Source organism: Nuphar pumila, chromosome 15, assembly GCF_984573655.1.
Source record: "Nuphar pumila chromosome 15, dmNupPumi1.hap1.1, whole genome shotgun sequence".
Taxonomy (NCBI): Eukaryota; Viridiplantae; Streptophyta; class Magnoliopsida; order Nymphaeales; family Nymphaeaceae; genus Nuphar; species Nuphar pumila.
In genome coordinates this window covers 19,927,966-19,951,802 of record NC_143263.1, presented here as the reverse complement: position 1 = coordinate 19,951,802, position 23,837 = coordinate 19,927,966, and the positions used below count along the sequence as shown (strand labels likewise).

The following is a 23,837-nucleotide window of genomic DNA, read 5'->3' as shown; positions in this document are numbered from 1 at the left end:
CTTTCTCGTACCTTTCGGTATTTATTTATACGTACTATTATATTTTTTAAAACTTATTGTATATGTTATTATTGACCTTACACTCAATATTATAAATCTTGATTGTGTGCATAATTAATTTTAATATAAGTTATAACTTTTTTGTATTTTCAGGACAAAAATGACGAAATAAAGGGAAAGGACTTGCGTCATCCTCATCCCCACATGTGAGTTATGTTGCTAGTGTTGCTGATAGTTGTAGTGTGAGTGATGATACAGGGTCACTATGGATACAAGTAGATAAGCTTGCAAAAGTTGGAGGTGGTGAAAACAAGAGATTTTGTTGAGTCTTACACAAGAGTTAAGGCTCATTTGTTGAAGATACCAAGACATAGCATTTCAAGATGCAAAAAAGTTGATGATGCAATGCGAAGACAATACAAGAAGAATATGAGAAGAGAAAGACAATGAGTGATTCTTGTGTAATTAGTGTGTCATTTGGAAGCAACCAAGAAGATGCTAAAAAAAAAGTGAATGTAGGAGGTAGAGAAACAGGAACATCATTCAATACATATAGAAGGGAGAAGATGGATAGAAAAGTAAGGAGGTATTTTTATTCTAGTTTACTCCCATTTAATGCAGATAGAAATACTTATTCGAAGGATTTAGTCACTTCTTTGGCAAATTGTAATTTGAGTGGCTATATACCTAACCTCTGCTATATCACCATCACTCTCACCACATACCACTGTACAATCCAATGCTAACGTTGCTCTGTCATTCACATAAAATCAGCTTGGCTCCCAGTCTTTTCAATAACATGGTATATTATGGGATTTGTCCTGATTCACATGCTTATAATTTACTATTCAAGGCTCTTGCAAAGAATAGGAAATCATGTCTGGTTGTAAATACCTTTCATGGTCAAGAATGGATTCCAGCTTAATGATAGTAGTTGTGACTTGAGTCGTCTCTAATCAGATCCGGATATAGCCATCAACGTTCAGAAACATGTGCTGGAAGAGAACAAAGCATTTAGGCATGAAAATGCTAACACTTAGATAACTGGCCTTCAAGAGTAAAATAGATTTTCTGAGGTATGACAATATGCAAAGGAAGCATTTGAAAGGGGAATTCCCTTGAGACCAAAACCTTGTCACAGGTAAAATACAATCTCCATAAAGTAATATATATATATATATGTATATATATAGAGAGAGAGAGAGAGAGAATTTTCTGCACTTGCTCCTCCGGTTGCTATAGATTTTCATTTTCACTATCAACTTGATCTACGTTTGTGCTGAGTTCATGTCATTACTAACATTAATCCATCTGTTGTTATTTAATCCATGTATATGTCGGAGATATCGCCATCTGAGACAATCAAAAGTCCATCCTTGTCTTCGTGGATAATCGAAGTATGTTAACACTTAAGGGATAGTAATATTTGCCAAGACTGTTTCGGAAAGAATCATGGAGAGATGGATACCAATCTATTGCTGAACATGCTGATATCAATCCATAAGAAGGACGATGCACAGGGAAATGGGTTGAAAAGACTAAGGAGAAGTATTGGCTCTCAGGTAGAAGCTGCTGAGGTTAACAAACGAGTGCAGATTGTGAGAAGGAACCTGTTTGCTGAAGTTGGCCTGGAGCTTCTTTTCATCGATAGTATCGTGAACAGCAGACTAAACTATCTCCGGCACTTCTGCATCAGATAACTCCCACCTACTTGCTATTTGGTTCATTATTTTATCTTCACTCATTTGACATGCCCATTGTGCACATTTGCAGCATCAAATCATTCACTCCCCTATCACTTACTGTCTCACCACTACAGAGCCATTTTGCAGTGGCCTGTATACCTCAAGTTGACAGCACCTTGTTCCTACATCCACTGCTGTGTCATATAGCAGTGAGCCCCTTACTTACATTCCACTTATCTTCACCTCCTTCGTTCACTGTCATGTGTAACACTACTCACTTACACCTTGCTGCTGCCATATTATAGTGTTACAGTAACATTTCCCTTTTTTTTTTACTTACAGCACTCACCTACAGAATTCTCTATGCTGCCATCATTTTAGTTGTATACAAGCACTGTATTCAAGGCCTTCATCTTCAAAATCACAGCCACTATCCTACCAGCATAGCATCCATACCCTGTTGTCACCATGTTCAGCTGTCTACCAGTTGCCACATTTGGTCACTTCAAGTTATTTTCCATACCACTTCCCCTGTCACCTACGTATTCCATCATGATTACCAACAACACCCACTTCATCTCCATGTCACCTGTGTGCTTCCTTCACCCTGCAGCAGCCCATTGCTACAATTATCTTTACATTAGTACTTGTACTTCACTTACTACATTGTTATCATATCTTCCAGCCCCATGACACCTCTTTCATATCTACTTGTCTTCTTTTCCCCATCCTTCATCACACTACAGCCATCTCTATGGTGACTCCCACAACACACACCATCCCCATTATGTGTTTTCATTAAACCACACATTAATTCATCATTGCTTTCACTTCACTGCACGACAAGCATTCAACACCACCAATGCTCAACATATGTCATTTAGCCCACACTATATGCTGTTGTTAAACAAATTTTTTTTTTTTTTGCAATCAACACATATTACTCCATCCCAATATCACCATATCAACTCTTATATCCAAGGGTTTTGCATCAATAACAATACCCTAGATTTATTAAAAGGTCTTCTTAATAACAAAAGGGCTCAGCCAACTGTTGTACCTATACCAGCACCCCTCATTAGCCATCTCCATAGCTCATTTCACTGTGAATACATCAACATCACATTGTTATACATGTACCACTCTTTCCCCAGGATCCCTTCATTTCCAGCACTCTCATACACCGACACTGAGTGTGTGTCATATATATATATATATATATATATATATATATATATATATATATATATATATACACGAATATATGTACATAACTAATATATTTTCCCATTTCTCCATCCTTCTAACTGGAGCATCATTAGGCCTTCGCCGAATATGTCCAAACCACCGTAAACGATTCTCTCGCATCTTATTTTCAATGGGTGCAACACCTACCTTCTTACGTATTTCCTCGTTCCGAATCTTATCTTTTATTGTATTTCCACACATCCATCTAAGCATCCGCATCTCAGCTACACTCATTTTTTGAATATGATGTCTCTTGGCAGCCCAACATTCCGTACCATATAGTAAAGCGGGTCTAATAGTCGTCCTATAAAACTTTCCCTTCAACCGCAATGGCATTCTACGATCGCACAACACTCCAGTTGCACTTTTTCATTTCATCCACCCAACCTTTATCCTATGATTTACATCTCCATCAATTTCTCCATACTTTTGAACGATGGATCCCAAATATTTGAAATAATCATTCACCGGTATTTCTTGCTCACCAAGCTTCACTACACTCCCATCACTACTTTGTTGCTTACTAAACCGACATTCCATATATTCAGTCTTACTCTTACTCAACTTAAAACCTCTAGCTTCCAATGTCTGTCTCCATAATTCTAACTTAGCATTAACCCCAGCTCTAGACTCATCAATCAAAACAATATCATCAGCAAACAACATACACCACGGTACATTTTCTTGAATTGATCTCGTAAGCTCATCCATCACTATCGCAAATAGGAAAGGGCTTAAAGCAGATCCTTGATGTAACCCAACCGTTATCGGAAAATTGGTTGTCACCCCTCCACAAGTGCGGACATTGGTTACTACTCCTTCATACATATCTTTAATTATACTAATGTACTTGAGAGAAACACCTTTCTTCATCATTGTCCACCAGAGAACGTCCCTAGGTACTCTATCGTATGCTTTCTCTAAATCAATAAAAACCATATGCAAATCTTTGTTCCTCTCTCTATATCTTTCAATAAGTTGTCTAAGAAGATGTATAACTTCCATAGTTGATCTTCCAGGCATAAAACCAAATTGATTCTCCGATATCATGACAACCTTCCTCAACCTAGACTCAATCACCCTCTCCCAAAGTTTCATAGTATAACTCATGAGTTTTATACCACGATAGTTTGTGCAATCTCGTATATCACCCTTATTCTTATATAAAGGCACCAAAGTACTCTTCCTCCACTCATTAGGCATCTTATTTGTTCGCCAAATCAAGTTAAAAAGATTTGTCAACCATTCTAAACCTTTCTCTCCCAAGCATTTCCAAGCCTCGATAGGTATACCATCGGGGCCAACTGCCCTTCTTGATTTCATTTTCTTCAAAGCCTCTGCAATTTCTTTCTTTTGAATCTTGTGCATGAAGTCACGATTTATCTCATGAAAAGGAATGGAGAAGTCTCCAAGATCTTGAGCATGACTATCATTAAATAGCTTATCAAAATATGTTCATATGGGAGCATTTTTGCGTATTATTAGATACCTAAAGTCCTCCCTTTCACGAGGCCTCTTCTTGTCTGTTTCATCTTCATTAAATTTAATTGCTTATATTGATGCTGACTGAGGAGGTGATCTCAATAACATACACTCAACCACTGGTTTTTGTATTTTTTTAAGAAAATCCTTGATTTTGTGGCGCTGTAAAAAGCAGCAGAAGGCCATGGCCACCACAACAATAAAAATAGTTTGGCTCAGACGTCTACTAGCTGACATGGGAGTTGAAGTGATACAAGTTTCACGCATGTGCTGTGACAACAAGAGTGCGATCTATATTGCCAGCAACCGAACATTTCATGAATGCACCAAACACATTGAAATGGACTGTCACTATGTCACATGGAACCATTGATCTGCCATATGTTACACTGAAATATCAATTAGCGGACTTTCACCAAACCTCTCGTTGCTTCTAGATATCATTTTCTCTTAAACAAACTTTCGCTCCTTGTGCCGTAAGTTTGAGGGGGAGTGTTAAAAATACAAAATGTGTAATATAATATATATTTATATTTTTTACTTTCTTTATTTTCTTTATTTTCTTTATTTTCTTTATTCTTTTTCCTTTTTTTATCTAGTTCAATGTGAACTAGTTAGTCAAGATCTACTTAGATCTTGACTAACATTATATTTGTTAGACCTAGTTTAACGGCTATAAATAGAGTCGTTGGACTAGGTCCAACGACTCTTAGGAAGAGCTCTTCCCACTCCTCTTCTTTCTTGTATAAATAAGGGTGATCTCCTCCTTTGTAATTCAATGCTTCTTAAGCATTTCTCATGAGAAATAAATATTTATTATTTTTATTGTATTCTTTCATTTATACCCTTTTGTGGATAGTGCTTGTAGTGTCTTCAATAGACACCCATTGTGAGCTTTTGTGCATTTGTGGAAGACCACCATTTCATTTCAGACACATCTAACAAAGTTGCTCATAACCTCTTCTTCTATGCAAAAGGAACACTAAAACATAAGCCTCTTTCATTGTTAAATCATCATAACAAGTTACCCAAGGAAATCTTCGAGAAACATACAGCCATTTGGTTTTGTTTTCTGGCACCATCTGGAAAGAGCAATTGCAGTTGACATATTTCCCATCATGGCCCCAACAAGGCAGCACATGAAAAGTAGGACACTGAGGAAATATGTACCTACAGTAGGTTGGTGGTCCATCACAATACACCATCTCATGCCCCTTCCAACTCCGCATATCTCAATGACTGACAACTACCACCATCTAGAGGTCCTTTGAGGATATATTTTACTAAATAACTTTTCATAACCTAATGGACAGTCATAGAATTTTAGCTAGATATTTCCCTAATATCACAGATCAATCTATAACCTAGGAAGGGAGGCCTAATCATTTTGCTGGACTTCTAGGGATTTTAAAGCTTCAATTACATATAAAACTACATTAAGAAAAATATACTGTCAAAAGACATGAAATAGATAGCAAGCAAAGAAAACCTACAACAAACCTTGTGAAGTAAATGATGTGAATAATACCTGGAAACAGTGCACTCCTCACTCTTTAGGCTGCCAATTGTATCATACACCTTCAAAGAACAATTCAGGCCAAGTTTAACAAGACTGAAGCACGAACCTTGTGAAAAACATTTACTATAGCATGAATAGCAACTAATCAAAGAATCTTTACCAGTAGCATCAAGTTTGCAAAACAAGTTGTTGCAATCACCGGTTTATAGACAAGACTAGTCATCTATGTCACAGGGACTCGGCAAACTGGGTGCCGCACCCGCGTCAATGTGGATGCATGCGCGGGTGCAGCACCAGGTGTGGTCAACCTGACCCTGGGTGCGTTGACCGCATCCAGGGTCATTTATGTCCAACTTTTAGACTTTATATATATATATATATATATATATATATATATATATATATATATATATATATATTTGCCGCACCCCCGCACCCAAGTTTTTTGAAAGTGCCACACCCCCGCACCCATGTGACATAGCTAGTCATCTTCCTTGTTTTGTTTATATATTAAAAATAGCCATTAAAACTAAACAACTTGACATTGCAAACTTCATTTGTTCATTTTATAGGAAATTATTGCTAAAGTGGGAGGGGGTAGTTTGTGTTGCACAGGTTCATGGTGTTGAGATATCTCCACATCGCGATTTCGAGCATTGGCAGAAGCATTTCTCATTTGTAAGGAAAAGTTGGGAATGCTATTTTGTGCTTGTTTGATTGTTTCTACATTTTATTTCCCATTGGCCCTAAGTTCCTCTCTTCCCTTTCTTGACAAGGAAGTTCTTGTGGGAGATGGAGTAATGGTGGAGAAGTGTGCCTGGAGCCTCTTGTACTCTTCATTTGAAAAAAACAGCAAGCTTCAAGCAGAGGATGCCTACTTGCTCCTTGCAGATAGGCTTGCCTTTGTGCCATCACAATTATGGACCACAAATAGGAACACAAAAAAGAGAGAGAGATCCAAACACCAACTTTTATTTTTTATTTTTATACTTTTATTTTATTATCAAACTAGGGTTAGGCACTTTAAGTTGCATGTCCTGACAGGAAGGAAACCAATCTGGGGGTTTATCCTTCCAGACCATATCACAATCTAGGACCCCTAACTTTGCAAGGTTGAATGGAACAGTATTACACTCTTTAGGGATCCATTTGCACAGACAGTGCTGCTTATCTGCAAAAAAATTAACAATATGCTCTTTTGACTCTAATCTGGTTCAAACGACCCTCTAGAGCTTTGCTGAAGACTTGCACAACATCCTTCCTTGAGGATTCAATAATCAGCCATCGACTATCCAACCCCCCAAGCAACGTTTCCACCATTTCCACTCTCTTTCTCCTGCATTAAACCTCCTCACAATCCATCCCATACGAAGAAACACAATGATTTCTCACAGCAAACCTAATCCTCCACTTCCCTTTGATCATGCTGAAAACAGATAGTCTAATGCACCCATTAGGAGGTCTCCACCTATTCGCAAAAATCCAATTACCCTTAGTTGGATGATCAGACTTCTGAAAAATGGGTAGCAGGAATTCACGCACACCATTAAGAATTTCTGCAACCAGCTTGTCCTCTGACATCGTCTCTTGATTAAATAACACATGATTTCTCACCTCCCAGATTTTCCTACTCACCAGCTGAAAGGCCACACGCCATCCTCTGTAAGCACTTTTATCATGGAATTTGATAGAACACCATTGACATAGGACCTGATTCACCATGGGAGCTGTTTTCACCCACCTTTCAAATAAATAACACGTCCATTTCCACACTTTACGAGCAATCCTGCATTCCAAGAATAAGTGACTACCCGTTTCTTCTTGGCACACACACAGTACACACCGACTGGCTATATGGTGTCCAACCTGTTGGAGCTGATGTTGAGTTAGCAACCTGTCCTCAATGGCCATCCTAAGAGTGATGGCAGCTCTGGGAACATGTCCCTTGGTCCAAACGAGACAGTAGGCTGGCTTCTTCTCCCCTTTTTTCCTTCTCCTCTCTTCCCTCTTATTTGAGTGATTTTTTTGTTGGATAAAAGATTCTTGTTTAGTAGTTTTACAATCATTGTTGTGATTTGTTATGTGCACCCATTGTAGCTGATGTTATTGTTTGCAATTTTACAATCATTTGTGAGGTGAGGGATGTGTACTTCTTGTGGTTGTAGCTGGTATTTATTGTCAGTTTAGATAGCCAGTATTGTTGATGCATGGTCACTGGTATGGTTATTGCTGACATTTGTGTTTGATCTTTTGTCCTATGCACTGATACACTTGGATTTTAAGGATGTCGAATTGGAGGACTTAAGAGGTGATTGCTTGTGATGAGAAAACTGGGGTTGAGATTTGCAATTATCATTCCTTTTGTTATAATTTGTTGAATGTCGGATTTTTAAAATCTCTCCATGAACTTTCTGATCTTTTTCGTTGCTCGTTTTTCCTGTATGAAAAAAATTTATTTATTAAAAAAAATTCATAAATTATTATGTGCATTGAATATGCTTTAATTTCATGTTAGATATATATGTTGAAGATATTTAGATTTGTTTCATGTTGGTTATCTTGCATTTTTTGGATAAATTTAATTAATTCTTCTTTTTTTATGAGCTCCTTTGAGTTCTTATATTTAATATATTTGTTGTTGTATGAGTTGTGTCTTATTTGAAATACTCAAGCCTTTAGGACTTTATTGCTAAATTGTTTATATATTATTGATATTTTATGTCTAATATATGTTTAGAAATTATGTTTTCTTGAAAAATATGTTGCTCTTATGATTATGGTTGTCTATTTGTGAAATTATTAAAAATTGATTTTGAAGTATATTCTTTGTGTTTATCTTAATGGCTATTGTACCTTGCTTGAATTATTGCCAATATTAAAAATTATTTCTTAAGGTGGTACCTCTATGTTTTGTTGAGGAACTTAACCATCCTCTCTTCATATATATATATATATATATATATATATATATATTGTTTTGAAACTATATACATATACTCTGTAACTATTTTTTAACTATTGGGTTAAAACGTTTTCTTTTAATAACTATTTGGTTAGGATATCTTCCTTTGTGTAGTTGGAACCTTTGTATTGTTCTCTCTGCAGGTTATTAAAGATGATATGAGAAATAAATTTTATTTTCGATGCATCATGAAGATGAAGATAGCCGATGAAGGCATTTGGTGAAGATTATTAATGAAGACTTGGATCCTCCCCTTTGTTTTTGTTTTTTTCAAACTTTTGGTAATCACACCGTAAGTTTGAGGAAGAGAGTTAAAATGTATTGATTCATATATATATATATATATATATATATATATTATTTTTTTAACTATTTTATTATTGCAATAGGTTTTTCCCATGTATGGGCATTTTGGTCATTTTACACATGCAACTGTTAAAATATATATATATATAAATATATATATATATAATATGTATTTATACAATATATATACATGTATCTATATGTATACATACTTGAGTATGTGGTTCTTTTTGGACTAGTCAACATGGAGCGGACTGTTCCAACAGCTCTATTGAGACTAACTCGTGTATAAATAGGGGTAAAAGTCCCCATTTGTTTCTAATGTTTTTTCTAAGCATTCTCCTCGATAAAACTTATACTTTTTATGCTCTTTTGCAGTGTTATCAAAAACGCGCCTTGAGGCCCAAAAGGCGTGCCTCGCCTTGAGGTGCGGCCCTCTGTGCCTCAAGGCGTAAGCCTGAGGCACACAAAAAAAATTCCAACAAGATTTCAGAGACATAATCAACAACGTTTTTGTAGGTTAATCTCATATATTTTCCAGTTATTTCAGTTATGTAATAAGTTTATTAGTATATTACTATATTTTAACTTTTGTTGGTTAATCTCATATATTTTTCAGTTATTTCAGTCATCTGATTAGTTTCTTAATATATTTTAACTTTTGTTGGTTAATCTCATATGTTTTTCAGTTATGTAATCAGTTTTTTAGTTAATTTTATATGTTAATCTCATATTTTTTAGAATAATCTCATATATTTTAACTTTTGTTGGTTAATCTCATATATTTTCCAGTTATGTAATTGGTTTCTTAGTATATTTTATCTTTTGTTGGTTAATTTCCAGTTATGTAATCATTTTTTTAGTTACTTTTATATGTTAATCTCATATTTTTTAGTATAATCTCATATATTTTCCAGTTATTTCAGTTATGTAATCAGTTTCTTAGTAAATTTTAACTTTTTTTTGTTAATCTCATATATTTTCCAGTTATGTAATCAGTTTTTAGTTACTTTTATATGTTAATCTCACATTTTTTAGAATAATCTCATATATTTTAACTTTTGTAGGTTAATCTTGTATATTTTCCAGTTATTTCAGTTATGTAATCAGTTTTTTAGTATATTTTAACTTTTTTTTTGTTAATCTCATATATTTTCCAGTTACGTAATCAGTTTTTTAGTTACTTTTATATGTTAATCTCATATTTTTTAGAATAATCTCATATATTTTAACTTTTGTTGGTTAATCTCATATATTTTCCAGTTATGTAATCGGTTTCTTAGTATATTTTATCTTTTGTTGGTTAATCTCATATATTTTTCAGTTATGTAATCATTTTTTTAGTTACTTTTATACGTTGATCTCATATTTTTTAGAATAATCTCATATATTTTCAAGTTGTTTCAGTTATGTAATCAGTTTCTTAGTAAATTTTAACTTTTTTTTGTTAATCTCATATATTTTTCAGTTATATAATCAGTTTTTAGTTACTTTTATATGTTAATCTCATATTTTTTAGTACTTATTTGAGATTTTCTATTTCTTATTGGTCGTTATTTCATCAATAAAGCATTTCTTTATTTATTTGTATTTTTAGATATTTTTTATAATTTTTTTAAAGTTTTAAAAAAATTGAGGCTTATGCTTTACACCTCGAGGCTTACGCCTCAACACTTTTCACAACACTGCTCTTTTGTTATTGTTTTGACTCTTTGAAGTCTTGGATATGCACTTTGTGCTTGTGTAGTGCCTTGGTGCTTTTGTATTGTTCTTTATTGGACTTGTAATAGTGCTTGTGCACTTTGTATTTGTTTTGACGCATACTTCATTACAGTTCCGCACTTCCCGCTTCCTAAAATTTTAGAAGCGCCTCTCTTCCCGCTCGTGCTTCCTCGACTAGCAACTTTGGTCCAAAGCATACAATCTGCTTTGACTACATGATAATTGATAGCCAAATTATCAAAAATAAAAAAAAAGTGAACCACTCACTCTATCCTTAGCAATCAATCTCTTTTACTGCCACTGACATTAAGGGCACACTTCATTTGCTGGGTCACATGTGGCTCCAAATCAAATTTGATGTGGAGTCATATGAATCAGAAACACAAGAGACCCCTTGCAATTCTGATTCCTAACGAGAAAACGACTCTCATTTGTAAAGGAAAATGAGAGCCGGTTTCGCACCACCGTTTTCTGATGTTGGTTTAGCCAATGCCAATGAGACTCATTGTCTAATTCGCATAAAAGTCAGAATCTCATGAAATGTTACCAAACATGCCCTACTTATCACCAGGAAAGTGACCAAGTATTTTTTAAAGAGGCACAGGAATCAACACCTCAAAAAAAAATCCACTATATCATTCTTTTGTTCTTAGTTCCTATGAAATTCTAATCACATGTTTATGATGTTGAGTGATACTCTTCATCAACATATCAGATCAATAGGGAATGCATTTTCTCTATGAAAACTTTAGCATGCAATAATCCCAATCAATACCAAACAACGAGTTATCTGTACATTAATTCCCATGATCCCACATAACATTAACTAGAAAAAAAACGGAAAAATAAAAGGACTATTTGAAAAAGGTGATGAAATGAGTAATCCCGGAAGATTTCACTTACTGGAATACAAGTAATTAATTGGAACTCATTTTTGCAAAGTGGACAAAAATTTGTAACGGTAGCCCAGTTATCAATGCATGCAAAGCAAAACCTGCAAAGTACCAACAACATGCAACTTTCAGTGACCCAAATCAAGAAATTAAATTGTGATGCATGAGTAAACAGTGTTCTAGTCTTGTCTTTGTACCAAGATAATGTCAGCATCAGACACATTGAGAATCAAAAATTGCATACAGGGGCATGACTACATATATACACATATGCATACAATCATATAAGATATATATTTGATATGGCAGACTGCATGTAGAATCTATTTGGGAAATCATAGTTGCAAGTTGTAACTCAATCTGACCTCATATATATGTTCAGCATTGCTTGTCTTTCTAGGAATCATACTTTGCATCATGTTTTTCTGGCATAAAGATGATTTTTTAAGCCATGAAAAATTGATATATTTTGGGCCATCAATTTTTTTAAGCTTGAAAATCTTGTTTACACGTCACAAATACAAGATCCAAAACCCAGTTCCAACTAAACAATCTCTCTCTCTCTCTCTCTCTCTCTCTCTCTCTCTCTCTCTCTCTCTCTCTCTCTCTCTCTCTCTCTCACACACACACACACACACACACACACACACACACACACATATGACATACATACGTGTATATACATACATATTACACACATAGATAGATAGATAGATAGATAGACAGATGGATAAAGGTGTAAGACTTTGAACTATGAACTACAATGCAAAAGGTTGGAAAGCTAGCATGTAATGGATGAGAGAATAAGAGTATATATATAAGAACAATGGAAACTTTCTCAAGTGAGCTGTGAAAGTTCAACATGCAAGGTTCACTTTCTCAGGTTAATGCAAATACATTCTGAACCTCAACTGAGAAAGTTGACCACCTAAAGCCTAAGAAAGTGTGCCACGGGCCTGACCCTGAGGTTCACCTTCTCAGGAAATCACACTCTAATCTAGTGGTAAAACAGATCAGGGATATCCGATCTAAACTTGACATGTTCTTTCAGATAAGGATCCTTAAAGCAAGATCTAAATGTGCATTCAAATCAGATTAAGACTAGTTTACTGGGATTATTTTTGGTCAAGTCAGCATTTTCGGTTAAGAAATTCGTATCAAAATCCAATCTTATTGCATTTTTTCCATATAAAGCTTGATTTTCATCTTTTTCTACTGGATACAGTATTACCACATATATTTTGGATCCAGTTTCAATCCTACCTCCTCAGTTATAATCTGGCATGATCCAGACCATATCGGATCTGTCTGCACCCCTACTCTCAATGTTTTTAGGCTGAGTAGTGGAGCTCACAGGGTATGTGTGTATGTATAAATGTATACATGTCTGTGTGCATGTGTCTCTCTCTCTCTATATATATATATATTTGGTGTTACTGAAGGCACAGAATTATATGGAATAATTTGAGTTGGAAATCATAGGTTTATGCTTTATTGACTCAATCTGACCATATAGATGTGTTCAAGATGGTTTGTTTGCTAAGAATCAAACCTTGGATCCTGTTATTTCGATCCAAAAGCATAATTTTTTCAGTTATGAAATTTTAGTGCATCATGGACCGTTACTTTTTGAAGCCCTTAAACAATATGCTTGCGTGTTACAATCATATGACTGAAATCTCATTTCCCACTAAACAATACTTGTAGATCACATCCATAGGGTTTAATCTACAAAACAAATCTAAAACCTACGATTTCCAGCTCAATAGTTTCATATAGTTTTGTGCCTTCAATAGCACTAAATATTAACCCAGAATTATATATGGTATGACATAAAGGATACATACACATACATATATTAATAGTATAATATATACTAAGCATATTGCAAAAGACATGGCTTTATATATATATATATATATATATATTTCGTATTTACATATAATATTAAGTTGTCATGACTCAACTGAACCACGATCAATTGGGTTTTTAAAACTGTGATTGTACCTACAAAAATGGGAAGCTATAAAAGCAACATTCAACCATTCAAAGAAGGGGAATGGTAAAAGTGTGTTTTAAAGAGTTAACTAGGGGTAGATGTTATGAAGAGTAATTCAAGCGATCATTCGAGTAGTTTCGTGAAAATGAAGGTGTTTATCTTAAATATTTGAAAACTAAGATGACTAAACATAAATTTGCCATATGTTAGGCACCAAGGTTGTTAAAAGCATTTAGGCGAGACACGAAGCGTTACAACCTCCATGACGCGAGGTGCAAGTATTGAGGCATTGAGGAGTAAGTATCACAACCATTAGTATCACATCATGAATAAACAAGCAAATGTCCTAAAAAACACTGCTAGCATGCTTTTAATTAGAACGTATAACTTGGTCTTAAAGTAAATAATAACAAATGTAACACAACATCAACTACCCAATTAAAAAAGTACCAAGGGATTTGATTCAATAAAATTTCAAAATTGACCATTATTAAACAAAATTTCAAAAGTATACGGAGATTGTAAATATCATTCTATTTTCTGAGATAAAACATAAACCATCATAAACTATGTCAATTATGAAACTACTTAGAAGATAATAAATGATAAGACACCACGCCCATAAAACTCAACCCTGATTGAAGCATCAGCCTAAAACACCAAAGCAAGCACAACAACGATTGACAAATTGCCAACCAGTCAAACAGGTAGATTTCCAAATGCCTAAAAGTCAAGTTCACAAGTTGCTATTAATTTTCTACTATTCGTGAGAGAAACTGACGAATCTACCACATCATACATCTTAAGTTTTCTAGACAGAAAGGCAGTATTTCACTAATTAAAACTGGTAAACTAATATTGAAATGCACAACCCAAATTCAGAATATAACAAGCACACAACGTCCAAGCAATCCGAAACAGTGTTGCCTCCCCTTTTAATTCTTTCAGCAAATTTGCATCAATAGATTGATTTTAGATGCAATTTATAAAAGAAACCAATCATGCAGAACTTTAAGTTCATAATATTACAATAGACACCCATCAAAAACTTGTAAATCTTCAAAACAAAAAACAGATTATCAGTTAACATGGAAATCACATAATTTTATGAAATTATTCCAAATAGCAACCCTATCATATAGACTTCATTGTCCCAATGAACTGTAAGACCAAATTCCACAGACAATTAGCTGAACCATGAGCCACTCAACCGAACAGAAAAAGATTCCAAAAGCCTAACTTCACTAAAACCGTGAACCACAACTAAGTCAAACTAAAAGAAATTAGCATCCGCAAGAGAGAGAGAGAAAGGTCGTAGGAGTCTCTTTTATTCAAGGTTTAGAAATCTGTTTACTTTAAAAAGGAGGCACAAACATGCCATAGTAGTGAGAGAAAGCTGGGTGGTATCGGAGCACAAACATGCCATAGTAGTGAGAGAAAGCTGGGTGGTATCGGAGGCGAGGGTGTAGCTGGTGCTTCTCTAGTATCTGTTCCATTTATGAGTGTGTGCGTGTGCGGACAACTGGGTGTGTGTGTGTGTGTGTATGTGTGGCCTCTTGAGTGTGTGTGTGTGTGTGTGTGTGTGTGTGATCAAAAATCCAGAATGTACAATTATCATCTGCAATTAATAGATTAGATGAAGTTCAATTGTCTCAACAAGCAAACTAGAGCTTCTGCAAATGTTTTGGCGACATTGGCAATTACACTGCAGTAGGCCTTCAACTACTACATATTCATATAGTTATACCAGCACCTCTACATACTTAATAGGAATAGATCAGGAAGAGAAAAGGGGATTTTGGGTTTTTTTGCAGTTCTCTATTGAATTCCAACTGTCATCCAAGCTATCAAATATATGCATCAGCACCAGATGATAATAAGGGAAAAAATTACATATCTGGCGAAAAACCAAGTGCATATGCATCTATTTGCAAGTGTTGAGATTGGAAAGAATCATGATTAACCCAAGCTGTCTCTATATTGATGCCTTTGTAGTTCATGTGTGCACCAGAATATACCAGTGGTTGCAGCAGTCTAAAACACCTCTGTCGATCACAACATCCATACATATTCCACATTTTTCATCCTCCAAGGCTGCTGCATCATCCTGTAAGCAGATTATAAATGGCAGAAAAGTAAAAACATGGTACACAAAAAAGTGCAAACTGCAAAGGAAACCCATTGAAACAGTCATGCTACTCGTTTGCTTGTGAAAAATCTTCAACTAAGGGGCCTGACTGACAAGCTAAGTGGAAAGATAATTCATGGTCTATGTAACGTGGACTCTTCTAACAGGGCACCCGTATCGCACCCATGCGGGTGCGACACTTGGACATTGGTTCCTTTGTGTCAGGTGAAGTAAACCAACACTGAGGTTCATTGCTGTCGAAAAGTACATTCAGTTAGCCCTAACCAAGTCCAGTTTTACCTATATTATTTATATAAATACATAAATGCACACGCATACATGTAGTGTTAACTTAAAACTGCTAACAATTTTATATATATATATATATATATATATATCAGTGTTGTGAAAAGCGTTGAGGCGTAGCGAGGCGCTCCACCAAAATCTGAGGCGAGGCGTAAAGCGTAAGCCTCAAAAAAAATTAAACTTAAAAAAAACTATAAAAAATATCTAAAGTTATAAATAAATAAAAAATTCTTTATTGATGAAGCAACAACCAACAAGAAATAATAAATCTCAAATAAATACTGAAAAAATATGAGATTAACATGTAAATAAATACTGAAAAAATATGAGATTAACATGTAAAAGTAACATTAATGCAACAATCTATGTAAGTATCTAAAAAATAAAACATGGGCATTCATTAAATAAAAAATTAACATTAACAACTAAATGCATCTTAGCATTAACAATACCATGTCATAATTAGAAAATGTAAACATTAGAAACCAAAATTCTCTTCAATTAAAATGATCTCTTGCCGCATTTGCTGTAAAAAAAACAGAGCTAAAAAAACATCTATTGAGAACATTGCATCTATGCAGAAATCAATATTAAAATCTATAAGTGAAAATCAATATTAAAAGTATATCATGTCATTAATATTGTGATCTATGAAGAAAATTCAGGTCATTTGACAACACCTTAGAATGATTTTCATTCAAACAATAAATAACATCCAAACGTTGATATCAATGTCCAAACAAATATTCTAAATCTTAAAGACCATTTAGATTATACTGTATAAGGAGGAAAGAGGATAAAGACATAGCACAATATAATTTAATGCAACAAGAGACCATCCAATGAACAGATTTTTGTTTTTTTCAACAAGGGAACATCCAATGAAAAAAAAATGCTAATACAAATACAGCAATTTACTGTTTGCACATGCTAATAAAAACCATTCATTATAAATGAAATGCAAACGACACTCATTTCAACAATATAAAAACAAATCAGGAAACAAGAAACCAGCTAAGGTTTTTCAACAGACACTATATGGGATGTTGTTCATCACATGGATGAATGGCATCAGGTTGACCTCTACCATCGAAAGTAGAGGTCACGCGTGGGCTGCAAAATTCATCAAATGTTGCAACGAATGGTCTGCAAGAACTCACGCGTGGGCTGGACCTGCTAAAAGCATCCACGCTCATCTAAAGGAGATGGGACACTGCACTAGACATGCCTGTGATAGCACGCTAACAGCACAACAGTTGCAGAGTTGCTGATTTTCGCAGACACTCGTTGAAAGGGGGGAAGAGCATCAACGATTGAGAGAGAGGGGGGAAAGAGCACACCTGACCTCCGAGAGAGGGAGAGGGAGCTGGCTCAGTGGTGGCAGTGGTGGCGACGTGGGTAGGTGAGCAGAGGGAAGCACGAGCAGGAGAGGAGAGGGAAGCGTGAGCTGGAGATCGAGCAGGCGAAGGAGGAGCATGAAAATACCTTTTTAAAATTGTGTGAAAACCCCGAATTTCTGGTCAAATGGGGGCTTTGACCCTCATTTGACGAAAAAATTAGAAGCGTATACGCCTTGGCTTGAGGCGCGCCTCGCCCTGAGGCGTGCGCCTTGCCCTGAGGCGTGCGCCTCGCCTTGAGGCGTGCGCCTCAAGGCGTATGAGGCGCACACCTCGAGCCTTTTGCGCTTTATATGTGCGCCTCAAGGCAAAAAGCCCCTCGCCTCGAGGTGAGGCGCGCTTTTTGCGCCTTGAGGCGCGTTTTTAATAACACTGATATATATATATATATATACCCTCCCCGCACCCCCGCACACAAGTTTTTTTAAAGTGCTGCATCGCCACATCCGCACCCGCACCTATGTGACATAGTTCATGGTCTATGTCATAGGGATTCGGCTAGCAGGGTGCCGCACCCGCGTCGACGCGACGCGGGTGCGGGTGCGGCACCGGGTGCGGTCAACGCACCCAGGGTCATTTTGGTCCAATTTTTTGGACTTAAAAAAAAAATTTGCCAAGAATTTTTTTTAATATGTCACAGGGATTCTCCAACTAGGTGTCGCACCCGATGCGGTCAACCTGACCCTGGGTGCAATCAACGCACCCAGGGTCATTTATGTCCAACTTTTGGACTTATATATATATATATATATATTATATTTCTGCCGCACCCCCGCACCCGGGTTTTTTGGAAGTGCCGCATGCCCGCACCCGCACCCATGTGACATAGTTCATGGTATATTTAAAGAATCCAAGTACCGAAAGCGCCGCATTCTAGATAAACCAAACATCAACTTCAATATTTAATAGTGGTTCTTTTAACAGGTTAATCATTTAAAAACAAGAAAAAATATGTCCAATTTGCCTATTCATATTTGGCTCATATGCACTATAGGATAAACAGATTTAGGATTAGGCTGGATAGATTGGGCAGAGAGGAAACATAGACATAGGCTTAACTCCCATTGTCAAGCAATATTCATGAGTACAAACTCCAATCTAGAGTTAAAACCATTCATCTGCATCAAAACACAGTATAACAGAATTATTAGAATGCAAGGGTGGAGATGGGTCAAATATGGGCAAAGTCAAATCCAGATACTGGGCAATAATTCCAACTATGAATCCAGATTCGAACTAGATCCAATGTAATAGTTTTTAATCCAGATCCAAATTTTGTACATGATATACTGAATCTGAGAAAAGGCTGAATCAAGGTTTTTACAAGTAAAAAATGCAAACTGGATTGGATTTTATCTGGATCAGGGTGTAGATTTAACAAAAACAACCGATATCAAAGTTGCCATAAGTAGGCATTTAGATTTTGTATGATCCGAGAAATGAGAATTTATTTGAAACTCAAACAGGAGTCGAAGCAGAAGCAAAAAAGGCATTAAATGAGGAAGGAAATAACACTTGAACCAGAAGTGAAACATAAATAAACTAGAAGTAGAATGGTATCAAACAAAAAAATTATCTATAGTATTTCTTTAGCCAATAGAAATGCATAATCCATGTTATTGACATATGAAAAAAATAAAAACAATATAATCACAAAAGTTAAACAGTACATGCAGTTATACCATAGTTACAGGAAGCTTCTAGAAAGCTTGGAAGTGTGAAACCACACGCTTCTTGCACCCTTCAGAATGTTTATGGGAAGCTCGCTTCTCCCAATACGAAAATGAATTTTTACTAATGTTGAAAATGCATTTTCATGTTAGAAGAAATCTTTTTCTTCTCAAAATTTTACTATTGGCAAAATGCTTAGGCCTGTTTGTTTCACGTGAAACAGAGGAAAATGGCCCATTTTCGTATGCACATTTCCCACCCTGATTGAAACAAATTCTCGCCCTATGGGCACTAACATTTTCGCATGAAACACCAGGTTTCATAAAGTCTTTTGTAGCCCCTCCCACCCAGAACACCTTTTCTCATGCTGTCGGCATGCCTTTTGTATGAAGTTGTTTCTCTTCTATCCAATGTTGTGAAAAGCGTTGTGGCATAGCGTAGCACTCCACCAAAAACTGAAGTGAGGCGTAAGCCACAGATTTTTTAAAAATATCTACAAATACAAATAAATAATAGAAAGGCTTTATTGATAAAGTAACAATCAATAAGAAACAGAAAATTGCAAATAAATAGCGAAATTAACATTTTTTTCTTCTACAGAAAATTGCAAATATAAATAGTCTTCTTTCTTTTCTGTCTCTCTATCTCTCTCTCTCTTTCTTTCTTTTTTTCTTTCTTCCGTTCTTCCTTCCTTTCTTTTTCTTTCTTCCTTCCTTTTCTTTCTGTCCTTCCTTCCTTCCATTTCTTTCTTTTCCTTCCTTCCTTCCTTCCTTCCTTCCTTTCTTTCTTTTTTTTCTTTCTTGCTTTTCCTTTCTTTTCTTTCTTTTTTTTTCTTTGTTGCGCTATTTACCTGCACCTCAAGGAGCAGAGGGCCTCGCCTCAAGGCGAGGCACACTATTTGCGCCTTGAGGCACGTTTTTGACAACTATGCTTCTATCCCCATGTGACAATGGCCTTTAAAGATATATTTAAGTAAAAATACAAGTTTTATTTCTTTTTGTTATACCTTAATTACCACTTTTTACCCAAGTCCTATTATGCCTCCTAAACATTTCAGCCTTCAAGCATTAAAGCAATCACTAGATAATTGATTCTCGCTTCAAACTTCACCACAATCCTAAGCACTTGCTCATCATATTAAGTGAAACATTAGCATTCATGAAGTTTGTGAAGTTCTATATAAAAGAATAAACCCGAAAATCATTGGATGTCCAGAAAAAAAAGGAAAAGAAGAGGGAATAAGGTAAAACCATAAATTCATTTTCTCCTCTAATAGTTTAAACTCTTTTTTTAATCAAAGTCATTCAGTCACTTTGTAATATATCTTTTTTTTTTAAACTAAAAATGAAAGAGTCTACTCTAGGAATCGTGTTCCCTAGTTCAGAATTGAGATTGCTAAATCCATGAATTACAATCCCCATTTAGGGCTCGTTTGTTTCATTCCATTGAAAGGGAAAGGTCTTTCATGGAAATGGGTATAAATTTCTAAAAGATCCTGCCAGCTCAAGCTTCCCATGAAAATTCTTTCATGGGGGGATGTATGAAATGATTTGCACATGAAAAGTGGTAGGTGGTGGGAAAAACCAGGGCTCACTTGTGCTAGCATGACACCTTCCTACTATGATGATTTCATGTTTGTTTCACTCATGGTGGGAAGGGGATTCCAGCTCAGCATTTTCCAATGAAAATGGTACGAAACAAACATACCCTTAGAGAAATCTAACGAAAGTGCAGAGAAAGTTCAAAGGAAGAATAGGGGAAGCACAATGATTATTGCATTTCAAAAATAAGATGTACCACTCTTCCAAAGCATGTGTTCAGAGAAGTATACTTCCCATATTCATATAACACTTCCAATGACTCCAACCAATACAAATCAATACATACGCAAAGAGCCCAAACATGGAAGTGCAAATCTGTTTCAAATATATATTTGGATCCTTTTTTAATATCCATATCCTAGAATAGCATGATGGATTTTGATTGGAGGTCCAACTGAACTCAACCCATTTGCAACCTTGTTAGAGTGACATCTTTATCTTCCTCCAGCCATTTAATAAGCAAAGCCTTCAAGAACAATTTGACAAATTTGAGATAGTTTTTGACTTTTTCCAGGAAGCAAGACATTAAAAAAGAAAAAAAAGTACTTAACAAGAAGCATCACAACAAAACAGGCCGTGTTTAGGTCTTTTAACAAAACAAATTAAAGCACATTTCACAAAGAAGATACTTTTCTTTTTAATTAAGTGAATGTTTGTGATTGGCAGTGATGGTGCAGTGGTGGTACTGGTGATAGAGGCGGCAGTGGTGGTACTGGTGATGGTGATGGTGATGGTGATGGTGATGGTGATGGTGATGGAGATGGAGATGGAGATTGTTATGGTGGTGGTGATAGTGGTGGTGATGGGGGTGGTGGTGGGTTAAATTGTATAGGTATATATGCGTGTATATACATATTTGTACATATATACTCAGTGTTGTGAAAAGCGTTGAGGCGTAGCGAGGCGCTCCACCAAAAACTGAGGCGAGGCGTAAGCCTCGAGGCGTAAGCCTCGAGGCGTAAGCCTCGAGGCGTAAAGCGTAAGCCTCAAATATTTTTTTTGAAAACTTCAAAAAAAATATCTAAAAATAAAAATAAATAAAGAAATGCTTTATTGATGAAATCACAACCAATAAGAAATAGAAAATCTCAAATAAGTACTAAAAAATGTGAGATTAACATATAAAAGTAACTAAAAACTGATTACATAACTGAAAAATATATGAGATTTATCTTTTGTAACCAATATGGCTTAAACACACATTCCTCGATATTGCCCCTCAAACTTCTGATGTTCATATAATGAGGAATTGCAAGGCAGAAAGAAATGATGTAATGTGAGGCTTTTTAAAAGTGTCAAAGAACCTTAGGGATGTCATGAAAGGCATGGTGATGTATTCACAATTTATTGTCTATTGAAGCATGCATTATGTATTATTTTTCAGTTGTTTATTAAGACAAAACTAGTTGCTGTTTAAGTAGCATCTCATTGCCACACTTCATCAAGTTAGGATCAGAGATTGAACACCGATATCAGAAGACAACCAAATGAACTCCTACTAACTGGCAAGTAGTTCTATAGAGCTTTTTGATTGGAATATAGTTTTCTTTTTACTTTACCAGGACATGAAAAAACTATCTCACAGAAAGGCACTAACTTGTGGTGGAAAAGTACCCACTCTTCTCCTTTTCATGCTGTCAGTATCAGAAATGCTCATGGAGCTCAAAGTGGGATTTAATGGAAGAAATAAGTTGTGTGCATCCTTTTGTATGATGGGTGGTACACATACTGCAAAAATATGTAACATCCTGAAATTGGATAGAGCTACGAACTGCGTTAAGAACAATTATCCACTCCACTCTTCTCAGTAAACTTGCCAGACTTATTGAACTCGTTGCACAGTGCTGAAAGTTCTGAAAAAATGCCTAACTGGACCACATGCCACAGGATGCACCATTGCCCAAAAGTACTATTTTCTGGTCTTCTCTATCCACAAGTTTCACAAGTCTCATTTTCTTAAATGAAACCGCACTCAAAACTCGTAAACAATTTGATCCCTCCCCCAAAAGAAAATGAGAAAAAGCAGTAGACTGCGTGTGAGAGCGGTAAGAGTACCTGTGTGAGAAAAATATGAGAGAGAGGGAGAGTATGCGTGTGAGAGAGAGACTGCGCAGGAGAGAAAGAGAGTCTGCGTGAAAACATAAAATATTAGGGTTTGTTTAAACTTTAAACCCTATTTTTTGGTCAAATGAGGGCTTTGACCCTCATTTGACCAAAAGCCCCAGGCATACACGCCTCAGTTTGAGGCGCGCCTCGCCTCGAGGCGTGCGCCTCAAGGCGTATGAGGCGCACGCCTCGAAGGTTGTGCGCTTTATATATGCGCCTCAAGGCATAAAGCCCCTCGCCTTGAGGCGAGGCGTGCTTTTTGCGCCTTGAGGCACGTTTTTAATAACATTGTATATACTACATGTATATATATATATATATGTATATATATATATACTTATTTTTTAGCTGATTTGTATTTGTAATAGGTTATGCCCATTAGGGCATTTTGGTCTTTTTACTATTATGTAATAGGTGGTGCCCATTAGGGGCATTTTTGTACATTTATTTTTCCCTTTTATTTTTGTTTCTTTTTTTACTTTTTGTTCTAGCCATTGGGACTAGCACAACTAGCTGTTGGGCTAGTCCAACAGCTAGTTCAAATTAGCTGTTGGACTAGCCCAATGGCTAGTTGGCTAGCCCCTCTTGTGTTGTGTATTGTCTATGAATATGGGATCTCTCCCATATTGTTATGCTTTTCTTAAGCATTATTTGTGAATAAATCTATGTTTTTTATGTTGTTTTGCTCCCTTGTGCTTGCCCATTAGTGGCTATTGTGAGTGTATATGGAACTCTTGTATTTGGCCTAAAGTGGCTTGTGTATTGTTCCGTGGTGGATTAGCTATGTCACAGGGGCTCGGCAAAACGGGTGA

At 35.9% G+C, this 23,837-nt stretch overlaps 1 protein-coding gene across 3 annotated transcripts in view; it reads right to left on the bottom strand.

Annotated features, from left to right (window-relative positions):
• LOC149814728 (RING/U-box protein) overlaps positions 1-23,837 on the bottom strand; it is a 102,655-nt gene that overhangs the window by 56,192 nt on the left and 22,626 nt on the right. For 2 of the 3 annotated variants that reach the window (XM_089989839.1, XM_089989837.1), the window contains 3 exons: positions 15,835-15,923; positions 11,828-11,918; positions 5,944-5,993 (listed from right to left, as the gene is read on the bottom strand). In XM_089989839.1, the coding sequence (XP_089845965.1) occupies positions 5,944-5,993; positions 11,828-11,918; positions 15,835-15,923 (230 nt within the window). Of the gene's footprint in view, positions 1-5,943; positions 5,994-11,827; positions 11,919-15,709; positions 15,924-23,837 lie in introns of all 3 variants that reach the window. The other variant, XM_089989838.1, reaches the window with a different exon arrangement.